Consider the following 20,980-nt stretch of genomic DNA (forward strand, 5'->3'; position numbering starts at 1 on the left):
AGGTGTACAACATAGTGATTAGACTTTTATATACCTTACCAAGTTATAGGCCCAATATATGGTATCTCTTAGTAACAATAGTTAATGTGAACTTTGGGAAAGCCTGCTGGAGGCTAAAGCCAACAGCAGTTAGCATATTAATACAAAAAAGAAAACATTGGAAGACCAATGGACTTTGCTATTCAGCAGGGGTGAAAATCAGCATAATACTACCCTGCTATGGGCTTAATGGCTCAATTTCCTAACTTGATAATCCTTATACTGTTTACCAAACTTTACCTTTGATCTGACTGTATGCATTGCTAAAGGGAAAATGTGTATTCTAGTAAATAAAAAGCTGACCAGGCGAGAAGTCAGTGTGTCTCTTCAAAAAAAGAGGCTCTGCCAAAACCGGTTTGGCTCAGTGGATAGAACGTCAGCCTGCGGGACTGAAAGGTCCCAGGTTCAATTGCAGTCAAGGGCATCCCGGGTAGGGGGTGTGCAAGAGGCAGCTGATCGATGATTCTCTTTCATTGATGTTTCTAACTCTCAATGATTCTCTCTCATTGATGTTTCTAACTCTCTATCCCTCTCTCTTCCTCTCTGTAAAAAAAAAAAAAATCAATAAAATATATATATTAAAAAAAAAGAAAAATAAAGAGGCTCCATCTGGCCCCCAATGCCTTCTAAATTCATATTTCTTATATAGTATTTTCATTTGTGTGTTGGCCCCTCCTTCAGATCCTGAACCCCGCTGTGTAGGTCTCAGCAACAGCCTATGTAAGAAGATGTGTGGGTACTACCTGATCTAACTTCTGCAGAGCCTCAGGAGGTGGGTGTCATTACCTCATTCTTGGGATAAAATAGAGATTCGAAAAGGGAGAGTTATTTGTGGCCATACAGTCATAAGTGGCAGAAGTATGATTTGAACCAGGTCTCTCTAATTTCAAAACCTGTGCTATTTTTAATTACTTGTGATGAACAGAATAATGTTCCACAAAAGATGTTCATGGCCTAATTTCTGACACCAGTGAAGTGATGGATTGCACTAATGTCCTTGAGATGGGCAGGTTATTGGGCCCTGAGATGGGCCTGATATAATCACAAGGGTCAATGTCAAGGAAGGAGACATGACAGGGAGGCAGAGGTCAAAGAGAGAGAACGTTTAGAAGATGCTATGCTGCAGGCTGTGAAGACAGAGGAAGGGGGGCTAAGAGTCAATGAATACAGTGTCATTAGCTAAAAAAGGGAAGGAAATATTTTCCTTTCAGAGCCTCTGGAAGGAATCAGCCCTGCTTACACCTAGTCTTTATCCCAGCAAAAGTAATTTCAGACTAGTATTTCCAAAACTGTAAGGTAATAAATTTGTGGTAATTTGTTATGGCAACAACATGGAACTAATACACCACTGATACCCTAACCTGTATTAAAGTATGATTTGTAATTATAATTTGGGTAAATTATTTAACTTTTGGGAGTCACAGCACCTCCATCTTGTCATGGCTATAATAATCCTATATAATAAAAGCCTAATATGAAATTGTCCCTTCGGGCTGTCCTTCGACTGGGAGTTCGACAGTTTGTTATAATATGTGCTGACTATCTCTGGGTTGCATGGAATATGGCAGGCATTGGCAACACGGCACTGGCAGTGGGTGGCAGGAGAGGTGGTGCCAGCCCTGATGAGAGAGGGACTGTTGTGGGATGATGGAGCAGGTGAGTGGGCAGTGCCAGGCCAACACGGGTGTAAGTGGCAGCTTGATCACCCTATTGATCACCCTGCAGACAGCTACCAGCAGCAGCGGGGGGCAGGGCTACCGCCCAGCTTCCAGGCACTGAGAGCCATGTGGGGGGCCCAGCCCTGATTGATTTCCCTGTAGGCAGGATGGTGGAGCAGGTGAGGGGACAGCACCAGGGCAAGGTGGGCTGCCAAGCAGGGCTGTGGGGCTGCAATGCTGGGGGCATGAGATGGGGCCTGATCCCCACAGGGCACCCTGAGGGACCCCCACCTGTGCACGAATTTATGCACAAACACCCCCCCCCCCCCCCCCGGGCCTCTAGTGCTTATTATATTAAAGAGCTAAAGGAATACTATTCTCTAGAAACTCTAGACATTGCCTAACTTAGGTCCTCAGGAGACAGTTGGCTAGCTGGTCTGCGGGTCCCTTGGTCCCTTGGTAAGAAAGGGAGTCTTTGCCCCCGGAACATGATAGCCATGAGGCCCAAGTGATGTTAATAATGTCAGGATCCCATAGCCAGGACGTCAAAGGGATCCTGATGTTACCCTGAAAGGAGTCCTGGAGTAGAAGAGGGAGGTTCTAGTAGAGTAGGACGCTAAGTGAAAATCTACTTTCAAGTCTCACTACCACTTTCCCCGTGGTTCTGTGGCTTTGTCTGGAAGGAAGTCTGGTCTAATTAGCATATCACGCTTTTATTATTGTAGATTCTGAGGTTTGTTTGCTTGTTTTATTCTCCAATAAACAAACAAATTCACTTCTCTCTTTCAGTCCTTTCCCTTCCAGCTGAAACATCTCTACTGTGTCCCTTCTCAGGTTCTGGAGGTGTTTGTTTGTTTGTTTTGTTTTTAACCAATTATTTAGTCAAGAAATAGTTATTGAGCACCTATTAGATGAAAAGCATGATGCTAGTGCCCAGATATAGAGTCTAGAGCAGTGGTTCTCAACTTTCCTAATGCCATGACTCTTTAATACAATTCTTTATGTTGTGGTGACCCCCAACCATAAAATTATTTTTGTTGCTACTTAATAACTGTAATTTTGCTACTGTTATGAATCTTAATGTAAATATCTGTGCTTTCCGATGGTCTTAGGTGACCCTGGGGCATGGGGCAGCCTGGGTGAGGGGCCTGTGATTGCTTGCAGGCCAGCCATGCCCCCCAGTGACCCAAGTGGAGACCCTGGTATCTGGGATTTATTTATCTTCTATAATTGAAACTTTGTAGCCTTGAGCAGAGCCAAACTCCCTGCTTGCTCTGTGGCTGCAGCCATTTTTGTTGGGATTTATTTATCTTCTATAGTTGGAACTTTGTAGCCTTGAGTGGAGGCCAAGGCAGGCAGGGCAGGCAGAAAACTAGGCTTCTTTTATTGCCCAGGGCAACTTAAGCCTCCTGCTCTCTCTAGCTTTGTGCCTACCACCATTTTTGTTGGGATTTATTTATTTTTTATAATTGAAACTTTGTAGCCTTGACTGGAGGCCTGGGCCCACCAGGGCAGGTGGAAAACTTGGCTTCCTCCATTGCTGGGGAAACCCAAGCCTCCTGCTTGCTCTGTGGCCATAGCCATCTGGGTTGGGTTAATTTGCATACTCACTCCTAATTTGCTGGTAGGCGTGGCTGGTGGGTGTAGCAGAGGTATGGTAAATTTGCATATTACTCTTTTATTAGATAGGATCAATATATAAATGAATATATGTGAATGAATATATATTAACAATATATGTTAAATAAAGTGTCTTTAAAAGGAAATACACATAAAAAGATTATATATTGATTGGTTAATGGAAATGTTATCACCAGAGGCTTCATAGGAATCTAACCCTGTATTTCCCCTAATAGCAATGGCTCAGTATTTGCTACTTCAGTGTTCACAGCAACTGTATAGAACATCCATAAAATGTCAGAATCAACTGTACTTTAACTTCAGAATTATGGTAAGTGCTATGAAGGCAAGGGTACTAGATGAAAAAGAGGTCTTCAGGAAATGCCTCTTCCAGAGATGGGACTGGAGTCTAGATCTGAATGACAAGGAGATAATTGCATAGAGATTTGGGGAAAGAGCTATCCAGGCACATGGAGCAGAGCAAAGGTCCTTAGGCAGGAACAAATGTGGTAGATTCCCTGCTAGGCAAGACTGGTGAACCATGGATGGGCCAGAGGATGAAGAGAAAAAATCAGAGAGGAAAGCAGAGCCAGGGTCACAATAAGGAGAGTTCAAGTAAGAAATAGACATGGCAGGTTGCCGGGTGCACAAGGGATTGAAGGAGGCTGAGTGGAGACAGTGAAACCAGGTAGGAGCTAAGGCACTCATCTAAGTGAGGAATGTGGAGGCTTGGACTAAGGTAGTAGATGTGGAGATATGTGAGATGAACAAGTTTGAGACATATTTTAGAGGTGAAATTAACAGGAGTTGGGATGATTTAAAGGGGAGTAGGTAGGGGTGCGGGAAGAGAAAAGGGTCAAAAATGGCTTTGGATTTTAAGGGTGACACATTCATTAATTCCATACATACTTGTTGGGCAGCATAGTCTGCTCCAATGCCATTTACTGTTAGCTGACATCCTCCTACCATCTCCACCTCCTCTGCCACCCTGGCCCAAGCCACCACCTCCTCCTTCCAGGATTGTTGCGTCTGTCCTCACCCCTGCAGTTCTCAACAGAGTAGCCAGGTTAACCCAGTGGAGACGTAAGGCAGGTCATGCCACTCTCTGCTCTGCTTAAATACTGCCAACAGTTGCTTATCCTGAATGATTAACAGCCAAAATCTTCACAACAGCCTACAGGCTTAGATCTTTCTCTTTCCACTCTTGCTGTTTCCTCTGTTGCCAAACATGAAGTGCATCATCTAAGTCAACTCTGAGAGAAAGTTTCAGCAACAACAAAAACAAAGGCTTGCTAGTTATTTAGCCTCTGAAAGTAGGAACAACATTAGTTTGGCTGTCTAAGTTCTAGCTTCTTTGCTTACCAATCGGCCCAGTGGAATCTTACTGGGAAGTACAGATAAATATTGTTTATGAGCCAGGGTTTTAAAAATATCATTGTAATAAGAGTAATAACTTGCACACTTACCACACTTCATAATTACAAAAGGTTTCTCAATCATCGTTCAATTTGGAGTTTGAAGGGATGGGTTGGCCTGGGTCTATTTCTTAGTTTAAAATTCTCTCTTTCACTCTTACTTTTCATTTTCTTTAACGTTTTTCATTTTATATTTTCAATGACCTGATGTAATTTTAGTCAATGTACATGTTGATCAGTTGCTCCGATTTGTATGATTTTCACTTACTTATTGCATATTAAAATATTGTGCCTGGGGATAGTTTCTAAATTGTTTCCACTTACCCAAGCTCTCCATATTTACAGGCTCTGATTCTTCACTACCTGGAATTTAATAAAGTAATGTCAAATTTACATTTTTGAATTAAATATATATCTTAGTTTATTACATATTTTTAACCAGGTCTGAGAACACAAAATATAAATGCAAATATATGATGAAGTCTTAAACTATTTTATAAATAAATAAACAGAATCTGAATAATTTGTCTTTCTCTTCATGACATGTGTCCTATGGTATAGAGCGGTAATGAAATGCATACAAAATAAAAATAAATGCCCATGTTTTGAATTCCACTTGTGTTTTGCTTTAAGACAGCCAAAATATTTAAGTTTACTTGATACATAAAACCATGATCATTTTGGCTGCTAACTGTACAAAGACTGAACTCATAAAAATCCCATTAGTGAAAAGACAATCCTACCAGCTGTATCCTTATCACGTTTTCCTTTTTTCTTTTTGCCTCGCGGACTCTTTCCTTGTCGAGGTTTTGGAGCCATGGCTCTGACTCAGGCTGCACAAAGAGAGAATGCCATTAGATGCCTGGCTCACAGGTTCAAAATAGCAAACATTAGCAAACATGAGTATGTTTTCTAAGTTGAGCCTTTGGCTAACTCAACATGTATCTTTTTATTTTTTTTAAAAATATATTTTTATTGAGTTCAGAGAGGAAGAGAGAGGGAGAGAGAGAGAGAAACATCAATGATGAGAGAGAATCATTGATTGGCTGCCTCCTGCACTCCCCCTACTGGAGATCAAGCCCATAAGCTGGTCATGTGCACTTGATCAGAATCGGACCCAGGACCCTTCAGTCCACAGGCCTACACTCTTATCCACTGAGCCAAAGCAGCTAGGGCAACATGTATCTTTACAGAGTGGGTGTTCCGGGAGCAGAGGTTTATTGCAATAACAATCTAAGTCTAGGCCTTGCCATTCGGTGGAGCCATTCAGCTGAAACTCAGGGCTGTGACCTGCCAACTCCTCCAGGTTTCAGCCTCAGGCCCTGCCATGGAAGCACCAGAGAGGACACTGCTGCCCCGCCTCTGGCTGTGGTTCTGCACCCAGGGAGCTGCTCTGTGCTGCCTGTGCCAGCTCCCTGGCAGGTGCCCCAGCTACACAGACAGATTTAAAGTCCTTGGGCAGACACAGGCCCACAATGTGCACATATGCACATAATTATCAATTAACATAAAATTGGAGCATGTGTGCATGTAACCACTGTGTCCTTATTTGTACTGTCAGAAAAGGCCTCCAAAAGTTTCTGGGGGATGGCTCATCAATTTTGACAGGACACAGCTTTGGCCAAGGGCCTTGCTATGGCATCGAACACTTCTCATCTTCTCAGTGCTCACCTTTGCCCCATCTTGTTCAGTGGTTAGGAATGTGATTTCAGGAGTCTAACCAGGGGGGTTTAAAAACAGGCTCTACCTTTTATCAGCTGAGTGACCCTGGGCAAATTGTTGACCTTCTGAGTTTCAGCTGATTCATCAGTTGAATGGCGATAATAAGACCTAACGCACAAGGTGGTTGTGAAGATATAATGAAATAAAGTTGCATCATCATCAACTCAGTCTTCTTACACTGTACACTGTTTGTCTCATTTTAATAAACCAACACAGGTAGAATATTATTTCCTAGTGTGGGGGAGGAGGAAATGTTCTTCTGCCCTCAGTGGATCTAATAATTGAATAGATTTGAGTCAGATTAACCAGAGAAAATAACCCAAATTTAACACATATATATGGATGGAAACCCTGCATCCTGGTATAAAAGAGGCAGAGATTCCACATGCACCGAGGTTCAGAGACAGAAAGGGAAACGGAGGTATGACTGGTGAGCCAGGGAGGAGGTAATGCATCTTGGGCCTTCAAAGGGTCATTTCAGTAACTATTAGTGTGCCCTGCCATACAGATAGGTAAGGTAAAATGTCATTTCTGGTATTAATTCTTATGGTGGGCCAGGCTCCTAATTTAAATTCTTCTAGATAGGGCAGGGAACAGGAGTTTCTCTGGAGTCTGCAGGGTTCTAGTTACCTTTAGCTCAAACAATCCACATATCACTAAGACTGACATACGGGTACCTTGTCTCTACCCCAGCAATCACCCATAGTCAAAACACCATGAGTTTTATTTTATGCCCAATACCTTGATCACTAAATCTTGACTAAAGTGTGGGTATGTGTCTAAGTATTTGGGCAGGCACATTTTTTCCTTCAAATTTTTCACACATATTTTTTCAAATGATAATAGTGACAGCTCATGTTTGGTGAGTGATATGTGCCAGGCATGATTTGAAGAAATTTACATGTACTATTTATTTTTATTTTAACCAATCTTTTAGGTAGGCATTTTATTTTATTTATTGATTGATTTTAGAAAAGTAAGGGGGCGGGGAGAGAAAGAGAGAGAAAGAGAGAGAGAGAGAAAGAGAAATTTGTTGTTTTATTTATTTATGCATTCATTTGTTGCTTCTTGTACATGCCTTGACTGGGTATCAAACCCAAAACCTTGGCGTGTCTAACCACTGACTGAGCTACCCCACCAGGGCCTAGGTAGGCATTTTACTAATGCTATTATCTTCATCTCCATTTTATGATGTGAAAACAGAGGTCAGGTAACTTGCCTGAAGGGACATATAAGCCATAAGCCATGGAGGCAGAGTGTGATCCCCTTGGTCTGACTCCAAGTTCTGCACTCTTAACCTTTGTACAAACTATTTCAGAGGTAACTACTGTGTTTCATTACAAATCAAGCTATCTACACTAATAAAAGAGCAAAATGCAAATCGACCGTACATCACAAAGCCCACCAGCCAATCAGGAGTGAGTATGCAAATTAACCCAACAAAGATGTCAGGTTAATTTGCATACTTAGGCACTGAGCAGCTGGGCGGTGGAATGGGATGTTTGCATCATCGCATGGCAACAATGCAGGCGTTCCACACCGCTCCAGCCACTCCAGGCCTCTAGGCATCGTGGGAAGGTGGAAGGAGGCTCTGGGGCTGGAACGAAGGCAGTGCCAGCAGCCCGGAAGAAAGGTCCTTTCTTGCATGAATCTTTGTGCATTGGGCCTCTAGTATAAAATAATTGTCTTTACCTAGAAAGTTATGATTTAATGTTTTAATTAGCATTTTATGTTTCTGACAGTTTAGAAATTTCTACTTTTTTGTATTTTATTTTATATTATTTTTTTTTACATGCAATAAACATTAATATTTAAGGAAAAATGATTTTAAGCATAATAATGTTACATGCAATAAACATTAATATTTCAGGAATTTCAACTTTTTAAATATTCTGCAATGGGTGGCTCTGACCCAATTCTTCAGCTTGTCAATTGTCCATCCCACTTTCCAGCCTTAGCATAATTTCAAATCTTGGACCTAGTCCTTTTTTCAAAATATTCTCTGTAAATATACTCATCTCCATATTCTATTCCAGCTGTATTTGACTTAAAATAGAGTACCACCGGGACCCATCCTTGCCCCCCCCCCTTCCCAACACACACACACTTGCATAAACACACTATCACCACCACCACTACCACCACTATTCATTCTAGAAATATTTATTGAGAAACTGTGATATACCAGATGCAGGTGTTAGGAATACAGCACTGACTGAAAGAGGCAAACCATTGCCCTGATAGAGCTCACATTCTAGCGGGGGAGACAGGCAGCAAGCAAATAAAGGAGCAAAATAATTAATACTTCACATGGTGATAACTATTAAAGGGAAAAATCAAGTAGGAAGGGGAAAATGGTTGTAGGAGTGCAGATGTTGCAATTTTATATTGAACAATCAGGCTAGGCCTCATTAATAGACATTGGAGCAAAGACCTAAGAAAAGGAGGAAACAAAAAATGTAGATAACAGGGGAAAGAAGGGTGTTTCCAGGCAGAGGGAACAATAAGTGTAAAGGTTTTGGGGGCAGGAGTATGCTTGGCACATTTAAGGAAACCGCAAGAAGGTCACAATGGCTGGAGCAGAGTGAGTGAGGGGCAGTCTAGGAGATGAAGTTGGTCAGAGAGAGGTGGGGATATATATCAGTCAGCTTTGCTGCAGTAACAAATGTCCCCCAAGTCTCAGTAACATGCAACAACAAACATTTATTTCTTCTCATGTTCTGTCTTGTGACGGAGAGTGGGGTGCTGCTTCAAGTCTTATTCTTGGACTCAGGCTGAAGGAGCAGTCCCTATTTGATACATGCTACTTTCATGGCAAAAGAAAAAGCGAGAGAGTTTATAGACCCACACAACAACTTCTAAATCTTCTCCTTGGCACTGGCACACTGTCCTTTCTGATCACATTCCACTGACCCAAGCCAATCACACAGCCAATCCTGATAATGGGGAAGAAATATATGCTTTCATGGCAATGCATGGGAATATATGATCCTCTTACAGAGAAAGGAGGTAATAGTTGGGTACAATTATACAACATTACAGGCCCAGTGCACAAAATTTGTGCCCTAGGTGGGGGGGGGGGGGTTCTTTCAGCCCAGCCTGCATACTCTCTCACAGTGTGGGAGCCCTTGGGGGATGTCCCATGGGGAGTGGGCCTAAGCCAGCAGTCAGACATCCTTAGCATTGCCACGGAGGCAGGAGAAGCTCCTGCCCCACTGCTGCTCTCACCAGTCATATGGGAGCACACTGACCACCAGGGGGCAGCTCCTGTGTTGCCCCTTGGTGGTCAGTGTGTGTCATAGCAACCGGTTGTTCTGCTGTTCAGTCAATTTGCATATTAGCCTTTTATTAAATAGGATACCACAAGGGGTCTAGGGCATGTATAAGAACGGGGGTTTTTACACTGAATAAAGTGAAGAGCTGTTGGATGATTTTGAGCTGAGGAGTTATGTTATTTGATTGGACTCATATTTTAAGAATTGAGCAAAAGCTGTGACTGCTGTGCTGCAAAGACTGCAGTGAGGAAAGGGCTGAAGCAGAGTCCGATTGAGAAACATTCAGCCTGGTGCACATGGCTCAGTGGCTGAGCATTGAGCTATGAACCAGGTTTCGTGCTTGATCCCCAGTTGGAGTGTTCAGGGGGCAGCCGCTCAATGATTCTCTTTCATCATTGATGTTTCTCTCTCTCTCCCTCTCTCCCTTTCTCTCCGAAATATATATATATATATATATATATATATATATATATATATATATATATGAAAAATATATATTCAATCATCCAAGAGAGAGAAGATGGCAGCTTAGATCAGGGAGATGCAATGGAATGGACAAAGTGATTGGGCTCTGGGTATATATAAAAGGCTAAGTGACCAACCATCCATCCGTCTGACCATCCAACTGGCTGGCTCATATGAGGTGCACTGGCAATTTAAAAATAAACATTGACTCATATATGTGCGATATTTGTCCCTGTCTGACACTGGCCTCCCATTTAAATCTATTGGAAGACAGTTTCCCATGATGCCAGCATTTGCGATGACTATTAATAAATCACAAGGACAAACTCTAGACAGAGTAGGAACATTCCTACCTGAACCCGTTTTCAGACATGGTCAGTTACATGTTGCTTTCTCTTGAGTTCAAAGAACATAGGATGTTAAAGTTGTAAAAACTTTATCACAAGGGAAATTAGTCAAGCACTCTGAAAGTGTTTTTATTCTTAATGTGGTATACAGGGAGATATTAGAATAAGTTTAGTCAATTTATCAGTCATTGTTTTCAACAATGTTGTTTTTATATCATGTTTTTGTTTTTATATCATGTGTTTGTTGTTATTGCTTACTTATTAATCAATTTATATTATTTTCACATACATTTTTTACTAATTTTCTTTCATCTCTGACTCTTCTATTATAAAGGGTGAATAGCGATATTAAAATATTTTTTCTAGTTAATTTCCTTTCAATATGCACAAATCTGTGCACCGGGCCACTAGTATTTTATAAGTAGAGTCAATAGGATTTGCTGATGACTCGGATGTAGAGTCTGAGAGAAAGAAAGGGATCGTGTCTTTAATGAGTTTTACCTAAGAAATTGAAAGCATGGGGTTGCTATTTGTTGAGATGGGAAACCCATGGAAAGAGAAGATTTGAAACGGAAGATCAGGAATTCAATTTGAGGTATGTGAACTAGATTATAAACTCTGGGAGGATGTGAGCTCTATAAATGGCACAGTTGTACATAAAAAAAAGAGCCTGAATTAGTAATTTCTTCTTCCACTCCTTCCCTTCTGCCATTCTTAGCTTATGAATTTCCAATCTGAACAAGAGGCTTTTGGCTCATGGCCTGTGTAATAATAATAATCTGTATGCATACCAGGTTAGTTTTCTCTTGCTGCAGTAACAAACTACCACTAACTTAGTGTTTAAAATAACACACATTTATTATCTTATAGTTCTATAGTTTAGAAGTCTGACAGCACCTCACTAGGCTAAAATCAAGGTCTCAGTGGGGGTCCATTCTTTCTAGAGGCCCCAAGGGAGCATCTGTTTCCTTGTTGTTTCTAGTTTTTAGAGGCCACCAGCATCTCTTGGCTTGTGGGCTCTCTTTCTCCATCTTTAAAACCAGCAATTACAAGTTAAGTCCTTCTCACATAGCATACTCGGTCTGACCTTGTCTTCTTCCACCCTCTTCCACTTGACAGGACCCTGAGATTACGTTGTGCCCACCTAGAAATACGGAATAATAGTATATCCATTTTAAGACCATCTGATTAGCAACTTTAATTCCATCTGCAGCCTCAATTCCCCTTTACCACGGATGGTAACATTCACAGTTTCCTGGAATTAGGAGGTGCTGCATTGGTATTAAGCTTGAATATGTAGGTATCAGTTTAATACAATCATCCCAAGAAATAGTCAAAGTGATCACATGTGCCCAGTTCTTTTCAAATGCTGCCATGAAATGATCTGTAGATAATTTGGTTCAATTTCCAGTTTTCAGGGAAAACAAATTTTCTATCAGTACCTTAGGTGACAAAATTGAGCAAACATTAAATGCATGCTACTTTACCAAAACAGCTCGCTTACTACTTTCACAAATATTAACTCTTGTGTCTAAAGTATTGACTAGTGACCAACAGAAAAGGAAAACCAGGTGGTTCTACAGGCTTTCCGAGGTCCTAATTCTTCTCAATTAAAAGCACAGTATCTAAGTGGTTAGGCATCCTAGTTAGGTCATAAAATATTTTTAATTCAAAAATGACTTTACGAAGCTGCATTATACTGAAATGTTCACCTCATTTTCTTGTTCCCAACTAAAGTAAATTTATTATTAAAAGTAGAAGAGGAGATAATTCATTTATTCCTAAAATAAAGGTTATGCTTACCTCAGTAGCTTGTGTTACAATTGGTTTGCAAAGCTGCTATAGCTGATTGAATTTCAAAACAGAATTTGTGAAAGATAGCACTTACAAATATTTAAGCATTCCACTGAAATTCTTTTATATCAAAGCCACTCATGTTCTTTATAAATTGCTTCACCATTCCAGAATACCTGTCTTTTGCCAATGTAGCAAAGAACACATATTCTTCTACATTAACAGCGAAGGGTATTAGAGAGCGATGAGAGAAGTGAGACGTGGGTAAGGCCTCTGTGTAACAATTCAAAACCTGTGGCGGCACTCCAATGATTATGAGGAACATTGCATTCAGAGCTGGCCACCACCCTGTTCCAGACTAACTTTCAACTTGTCTGTGACTATTGTGTGATGAAGCTTTTGTTATTAGGAGGATAACTACTCCATGTGAAGGAATAAGTGACAAATTATGATTGATATAATACAGAGATTTAAACAGTTATCAGTGCCCTGCCTTCACTTGGTTTGGTTACAATGCACACACCTGTTTACATGTTCCCATTTGTTACCTGTATGAACGAGTGTCTTACTCCCAGTCACGTGACCTTTAATTCTGAGAAGACCTGTAGCACTGGCACCTTCTCCCTAGCATCTTCCCTAGAAAGTGTTATGTCTTCTTCAATTAGCTGACCTTGCCTAGATGGTCACCATCTTCTTTCTCTTCCCAAAGTATTTGTAAGCTCATCATGCTTGCCTCCCATCTTTTTCTTCTTGTAAACAAAAGTTTAGAATATGAGCTAAGACTAACATCGTGGAAGTCTGGTGATGTGTCTTCAAGATCTGCTGCTGCATGGTTAGTCTCCCCCAAGACCTGCTTAAGCTTCAAGGCTCTCCTGGGCTCTTCAGTGGTCTTCTGACAAGTTTGCAATTAGTCTGTTATGCTTGTTTCTCCCCTTCCAACCTACCTCCACCTCTTTCCAAGACAGACTATTCATTTAAGTGGATGCTGTTCCATCACTTCACCCTTTGAAATGTCTCCTGAATTTGAAGCTCTCCTTCCCATAGCCTTCATGTGTTCAGGCCTTTAACGTGCCCTCCTGTACCAGAAGCTCCTGTTTTGTGCCATGAACCCTTTGGCAGCCTGATGAAGCTCCATAAATCAAATTAAAACATACGATTGCAAGGGAGATTTTTTTGAAATACAGTTATCAAAATATTTTGAAAATTATGATATAATAATTTATGTGCTTCTTTATTAATGCAAAACAAGACCTAGCAGTGATTCTATTGTAACTACCACCTTAATTTTGAGGATGTGATGAACATAAACAATCTACACTAATAAAAGAGTAAGATGCAAATTGACCGCACCTTTGCAACACCCACCAGCCAATCAAGAGTGAGTATGTAAATCAACCCAACAAAGATGGAGGGTTAATTTGCATAAGCAGGCACCGCCCCAGCCACTCTGGGCCTCTGGGCAGTGTGGGAAGGCAGAAAGGTTGCGCTGGAAGCCAGGGGATGGAAGGCCCATTCTTGCACAAATCTTCATGCATTGGCTTCTAGTATATTTATAACATTCATAATGTAATAAGGAAAGAAGTGCAATTTCTCTTAGTGGCAAAGTCAGGCCTTCTAATACTACTGTGATTTGTTACTAAATGCATACATTTCAATTAGCCTTTAGTAAAAATAAACATGTGATTTTATTTCTCTATCCACACCCCGCTCTCCAATCAGATCATGGACATTTAACTAGCCACCCTGACTCTGTTCCAACCAGCAGAGTCACCCACTGGACAGGTCTTCAAAGCCCTCCTTGTCTCCTTGTGAAACGCGGATCTTAACCAGTCACTTCCTTGTATACTGGAGCATCTAATGCGGATCTCTATAGTCCACAGCGGCATTCTCCTCCACTATGGGAGAAATGGAGCTCATCTGAAATGCAAACTTCCTGGAGCCACTGTAATTCTGCAGGTGTGGGTGAGTCTGCGATCTGAAAATCACCATGAGACAGTCGTGCACAGGTCTGCAGACTAGATTCCAATTGTGTAAGCGCCACCTTTAACACCCTTCCCAGTCTGCCCCGTCATATCCACTCTTTGAGTTCTACTCCAGCCTCACAGGGTTACTGTCCAATATCTAAACAGTCCCAGCATCTCCAAACATCCCCTCTCAGGGGAACCCCCTGCCCTCCAGCCACTCCTGCTCCATACCATGCACACTTGTCTCCTCTTGCTTCAATCTCACCCATCCCTCATCCTGCGAGGCTCAGCTCCAGCAGGACCTTCTCACTGACGCCTCCCCAGCTTTCTCACGCAGGCCTAAACGGTTTTGTTCTCCTTGACACTTTCTAATCACACCAGAGTGAGTTAACTATGCCAGGCTTTTACAAATGCAGAGGACCCCAAACCCAGAGGTGCCTGAAAATGGCTGTGAATTCATGCAGCATCCAGCATACACTGGGCAGGAGGAGAGAACTTTCTGAGCACCAATCAGGTACTGGAGGTCACTAAGTGAGAAAGACAAAGTCCTTACTTTCAAAGAGTTAAAGTCCCCCCCCCCTTCATTCTCTGCACTCCTTATCTGCTCCATCCCGTTCTTAACAGTACAGAAGTCATCTCTAACTATTTTAGTCCAAGTTTATCTTTTCTTCTTTGATCTCTAATACCGATGAATAACCAGAATCATGTTATTTTCCTTTCCACCCACCCACTCACCCATCCACCCATCCATCCATCCATCCATCCATCCATCCATCCATCCATCCATCCATTATCTATCCAGTATTTATTGGTCTCCCACTATGTGCCAAGCAATGTAATAGACGCTGGGGATATGCGATCTATGAACAGGACACTGTACCTGTCCTTAAAGTTCTTAAGAATGTCCTTATCTGCTCTCTCGTTTCTATTTTTTGTCTTCTGGCTAGGCTGGAAGTTCTTTTCAAGCAGGAAAAGTTTTGTACTTTTTTGTAGTCTCCACTGTGTCCAGTACATTGTGTTCTAACGCCCTTGAAAACAGTAGAGTATTTGTTTTCCAAACCTCCTTTCCCATTCTGAGCTTCCCTTACCTGATACTGCTAAACAGAAGAGAAAAGAAGCCTCTTTGCAGTACCGTAGCTGAAAACTCCGAGCATATAACGCAGCTCCTCTGCAGGCGGTTGCTGTGACGCATCCGTTGCTAAGAGAAAAGAGGCGGTGACTCAGCGGAGATTGACAAGGCACCCAAACCAACACAGTCTCCGTTTTCTAAGTTTCTTTCAACTGTGATTGGTTGCTATGATGATAACGTCACGTAACAGGAAACGGGGAGAGCTCCGGCGGTTATCCACTTGCGAGGAAGGAGTTGCACATGGCAATAATTTCATTGAGAACAGCGGCCCCACCTGGCCCCCGGTCTGACAGGCGAGGTCCAGCGCAGCCGAGCCAGGAGAAGAAGCCCGCTGGGGTGTGGGCTCCAGCAGCAGGGAGGGAGGGCGATGTGAGATAGCGGGTAGCATCCTTAGGGCAGCTGCCTCGCCTTCCAAGGGCCAGCTGGGTCCTCCCAGAAACCTGCTCTAGATTCCCCTGTGAAGGAGAGATAATCCGGTTCCATTATCTTCTAACCTTTCCCTCTTGCCAACCTAACGTTTGTATAAATTTTAACTCAAATCTTAACAATGAGTCTCACATTTAAACCCCTAAGGAACTCCAGGGTTCATTTTCTCTGTGGTTATGGGGTCCTAGCGGGTTTGGACCAGTGGATAGAGCGCTGGCCTGTGGACTGCAGGGTCCCGGGTTCAAAGGACACATGCCTGGGTTGCTGGTTCAATCCTCAGTAGAGGGCGTGCAGGAGGCAGCTGATCAATGATTCTAATCATGGATGTTTTACCTCTCTCTTTGAAATAAATAAAAATATATTTTTAAAAAGTCCGTGATGAATAATTTTGCTAAGTGAGAGTACAAATACAAGATTCAACCAAAAGATAATGTTCCCATCTCTGAGTTCAGCCGCTTTTAATACCTAAATTTTCAACAGTTCAATGTGTTCCAAATAGGTTGTTTAGTTTGAAAAACTATGCTCAGTAAATTATTTCAAATGTAAAGAAAGAGAATTCATGTTTGTTAACAGAAATCAGTTTTTTCCCTGTTCTGCTTGATATATGGCAATTACATTTTAAAAAATATATATTTTATTGATTTTTTTACAGAGAGGAAGGGAGAGGGATAGAATTAGAAACATTGATGAGAGAGAAACATTGATCACCTGCTTCCTGCACACCCTCTACTGGGGATGTGCCCACAACCAAGGTACATAACCTTGACCGGAATCAAACCTGGGACCCTTCAGTTCGCAGGCCGATGCTCTATCCACTGAGCCAAACTGGTTAGGGCAGCGATTAAATTTTTGAAAAATATTAGTATAAAGGAATCCCAAATTAGTAGCCTATTCAGATTGCTCACAGACCTTAATCTGTCCCTTCTCCATAGCACTGTCCTAAAATGGCCAGCATAGTGTCTTAAATGCAGTATATATTTTAATGAATGCTTATTGAATCAGATTTAAAGTTAAATTATGTTCAAAGTAAATTTATTCTAGTAGACATTGCCTCTTCCCTTTGGGGACAATTAAAAGTAGATTTGAATATTCAACTATCTGGTAGACATTTCCACTTGGATGTCAGAGCCAGCCAGGAGATATACATTACTAGTCCACTAGTCCATGAAATATTTGTTACCTATCTGCAACAAAACAAGTACAGAAATTGAAATACTTTAAAACTTCATAGCAGGCCCTGGCCAGGTAGCTCAGTTGTTTAGAGCATCATTCCAACAGCTAAAGTTGCAGGTTTTATCCCAGTCAGGGCACATGCAAGAATCAACCAATGAATACATAAATAAGTGCAACAACAAATTGGCCTCCCTCTCTCTCTTCTCTTTCTCCCCACCCCTCTCTCTCAACAATAAATAAAAATTAAATTATCTTCTAGACTGCAACTCTATTTTTATTTCTATCAATAGTACATAATATCTTTACTGGAATATAAGAGGTCCTCAATAACTATTTGTTGATATGTATATGTTGAATAAATAAGCATTTTTTTAAAAATGGAATTAAGAGAAAAGAAAATGCATTGGTACAAATGTAAAAAGACAGGGGAAAGTATTAGGGTTTGACATGTATATGATTTAATACCTGTGCTACCTGAGACTTTCAGCTGAGTTATGTTGCTCTGAAGCTCACAGGATTTTTGAGATGGCAAGAAGATAGAAATGTAAAAAAAGCTATCCATCAGATACCAAGAATGCTATAGGGGGTTCCTGGTTATGTAGTACTGTTTCCAATTCCCAACAGAGATTAACCTTTGGGACTCAGGGAAAAAAAATGAATTCTTGAAAGGATAATATATACTTTTATTTTTATAGCACTTAATTTTACAAGCTTTAGAAATATAATGAGTAACCATAATAATAAACAATGAATTACTTTTCTGTGATAGGCTTATATCAAAAGTTTCATTTGGTTTTAAAAAGGAAATAATGAAATCTTGGTTTATTATTATTATAAACCAATATAATAAATACAATTACATATTTCATTTACATGTAAAAGTTATTGCTACCTGTTTAGACATCCTATCTAATAAAAGATAATGTGCAAATTAACTATCACTCTGCTACACCCACAAACCATGCCCACCAGCCAATCAGGAGTGAGTATGCAAATTAACCCAACCAATATGGTTGTGGCCACAGAGAGAGCAGGAGGTTTGGGTTTCCCTGGCAATGGAGGAAGCCAAGTTTTCCACACACCCTGGCAGCCCCAGGCCTCCATTCAAGGCTACAAAGTTTCAATTATACGAGATAAATAAATCACAGATACCAGGGCCTCTGCTTGGGTCACTAGGGGGCATGGCCATGCTGCAAACCACCACAGGCCCCTCGCTCAGGCCACTCCATACCCTAAGGGAACTCCCACCCTGGTCTGAGACACCCTTCAGGGCAAACCAGCCAGCCTTCACCTGTGCACCAGGCCTCTATCCTATCTAATAAAAGAGTAATATGAAAATTGACCATCACTCCAATACACAAGATGGCTGCCTCTATGTGGTCAAAGATACTGCCCCCATGTGGACACAAGATGACCATCACAAGATGGCCAGCAGGGGAGGGCAGTTGAGAGGGACCAGGCCTGCAAGGGAGGGCAGTTGTGGGCAATCAGGCCAGCAGGGGAGGGTGGTTAGGGGTGACCAGGCCTGCAGGAGAGGGCAGTTATGGGCAAACAGGCTGGCAGGGGAGCAGTGAAGCATCAATCAGGCTGGCAGGGGAGTGGTTAGGGGGTGATCAGGCTGGCAGGCAGGAAAGCAGTTGGGAGTCAGCAGTCCTGGATTGTGAGAGGGATTGGGCTTAAACAGGCAGTTGGACGTTCCTTGAAGGGTTCCAGATTGGAGAGAGTGCAGGCTGGGCTGAGAGACACAAAAATTTCATGAACTGGGCCTTTAGTTTCATAATAAAAAACATTAAAAGTAGGAAGCATTAATGCAAAATAAATTATAAAATTATTAAGAATAAAAAATTTAATATTTAGAAAGTTATTCTTCAATTGACAATTCAAAGTGAGACATGAATTGCCTTATCCAATAGATTTGATCTTCGTTTTATGACAAATATTTCAGATAAATTTTGCTCATTCCCCATTTGATGTTGGTTCAGTTATTAAAATTAATTACAAAAGCATTATGAGACTGGACATTAGGACATATGTTGCTTTATTATTATTATTTTTTAATCCTCATTGATTTTTTAGAGAGAATGGAAGAGAGGGTGAGAAGGGGGAGAGAGAGAGAGAGAAACTTCGATTGGTTGCCTCCTGCTTCTGGGGCTTGGATCAAACATTTAATGTGGGTACATGACCTTGGCTGGGAGTTGAACCCACAGCCCTTCGGTTCAAGGGCTGATACTAAAACCACTGGGCAAAACCAGCCAGGATATACATTGCTTTATATAAGCTTGTTTACTTTCTTTTTAAATGTTTTCATTTTTTTTTTTATCAGATAAGGTTTCTTATTCTATAGTCTTTGCTCCCATTTTAAAAAAATATATTTTTATTTATTTCAGAGAGGAGAGGGAGAGATAGAAACATCAATGATGAGAGAGAATCATTGATGGTCTGCCTCCTGCACTCCCCCAACTGGGGATTGAGTGGGGAAGAGCATATGCTCCGACAGGGAATTGAAACATGACCTCCTGGTCGATGCTCAACCACTGAGCCACACCAGCCAGGCCTTTGCCCAAATTTTTAAAAATTTATTTTTCAATTGCAGGTGACTTACAATATTATATTAGTTTCAGGTGTGCAATTAGATGTTAATATAACTTACAAAGCGATTGCCCTGATGATTCTAGTACCCATCTAACAAAATATATAGTTATTAAAATATGAGTGGAGGACTTACCCTCCCTGATTTCAAGACTTACTCTAACGCAAGACAGTTTGGTATGTGTATAGAGACATATAGAATATATGTAGACAATGGAACAGACTAGAGAGTCCAGAAATAGATCCATATGTATATTGGATTTTAACTCCAATTGATTCTAGACCCAGATGCCAAAAATAATGTAAAAGGGAAAATTAAGCCTTAATAATCAATCATTGTCTTAAATGAATATATTGACACCAAATCAAAAGAAAGACAGGAAACTTTACTACGCAGAGTCAAAAATTAAAGTCAATATTATGGAAGCATGACAGAAGTACATTAAAGAAGCAGTGAAAATCTAAGTTGTCAGTCTTACTTGTCATTGTTGTCATGTTAGTTCATGCAAATAAACATTAAGAATTTTATTTCAAGAAATATTAAGTTTTGCAAACAAAATAACTCCTGAAATTAGTGATTTCAACATATTTCTTTGGAATACTGTTGATCTTGCTAGGACATCTGATTGTTACATTATAAGAATACTACCCAATCCTGTTTGCTGCATTTTCCAGTGTTTGAATATTCATTAAATGACATAGATTTTCTGAAAACACAAAATTATTTCATTGTTAAAAAAGTAAATGAACCATAGCCAGGTGGCTCAGTTGAAGTGTTGTCCCAAGCACCAAAAGGTTGTCCTTATGCTAAAAAATTGTTTGGTTATTCTAGTTTCTTTGCATTTTTGTATGAATTTTAGAATCAGCTTGTCGATTTTTATAAAAAGTCTTCCTGGAATTTTGATTGATATTAGGTTAATTTTATAAATAAATTTTCTGATAATTAATATCCTAATAATATTGTCTTGCAATTCATGAACATGGTTGATTCATTCATTCATTAATTTAAATTTCACCCCTCCAAAATGAACATTTACAAGAACATAAAATATGTCAGGCATAGTAATAAGTGCTTTGCATGCATCCTATTATTAGATGGGTTATGCATAGAAGGGGCTGGGAAGGAGAAGATGTTAAGTAATTCCCCAAGGTCACTCCATCTGAATCCCATGTGCTGAAAACGATGAGATACTCAAGAGGCTGTAATCGGCACACTCAATTTGCAAGTGCAATTTGGGAAACATAATTTAATCTCTAATGCCCATATGTCTCCACATATGGGCACAGAAGGGGATTTGGGCCCGGATTCATCTGACTCCAAAGCGTGAGTTTTTCTATTCACTCATCTACTGAAGTCAACTCTA

At 40.9% G+C, this 20,980-nt stretch overlaps 2 protein-coding genes across 4 annotated transcripts in view; both read right to left on the reverse strand.

Annotated features, from left to right (window-relative positions):
- The window catches only part of DNAI3 (dynein axonemal intermediate chain 3), an 80,270-nt gene extending 64,759 nt beyond the window's left edge, over window positions 1-15,511 (reverse strand). Inside the window, exons 1-3 of the mRNA XM_084875198.1 lie at window positions 15,388-15,511; window positions 5,476-5,565; window positions 5,057-5,095 (exon numbers count right to left, since the gene is read on the reverse strand). Of these exons, the coding sequence (XP_084731324.1) occupies window positions 5,057-5,095; window positions 5,476-5,551 (115 nt within the window). The 5' untranslated portion in view covers window positions 5,552-5,565; window positions 15,388-15,511. The remainder of the gene's footprint in view (window positions 1-5,056; window positions 5,096-5,475; window positions 5,566-15,387) is intronic.
- The window catches only part of DNASE2B (deoxyribonuclease 2 beta), a 684,289-nt gene that overhangs the window by 175,700 nt on the left and 487,609 nt on the right, over window positions 1-20,980 (reverse strand). The window lies entirely within an intron of this gene.

This window comes from Pipistrellus hanaki (genome assembly GCF_964339955.1).
Source record: "Pipistrellus hanaki genome assembly, chromosome: 2".
In the NCBI taxonomy this organism is placed as follows: domain Eukaryota; kingdom Metazoa; phylum Chordata; class Mammalia; order Chiroptera; family Vespertilionidae; genus Pipistrellus; species Pipistrellus hanaki.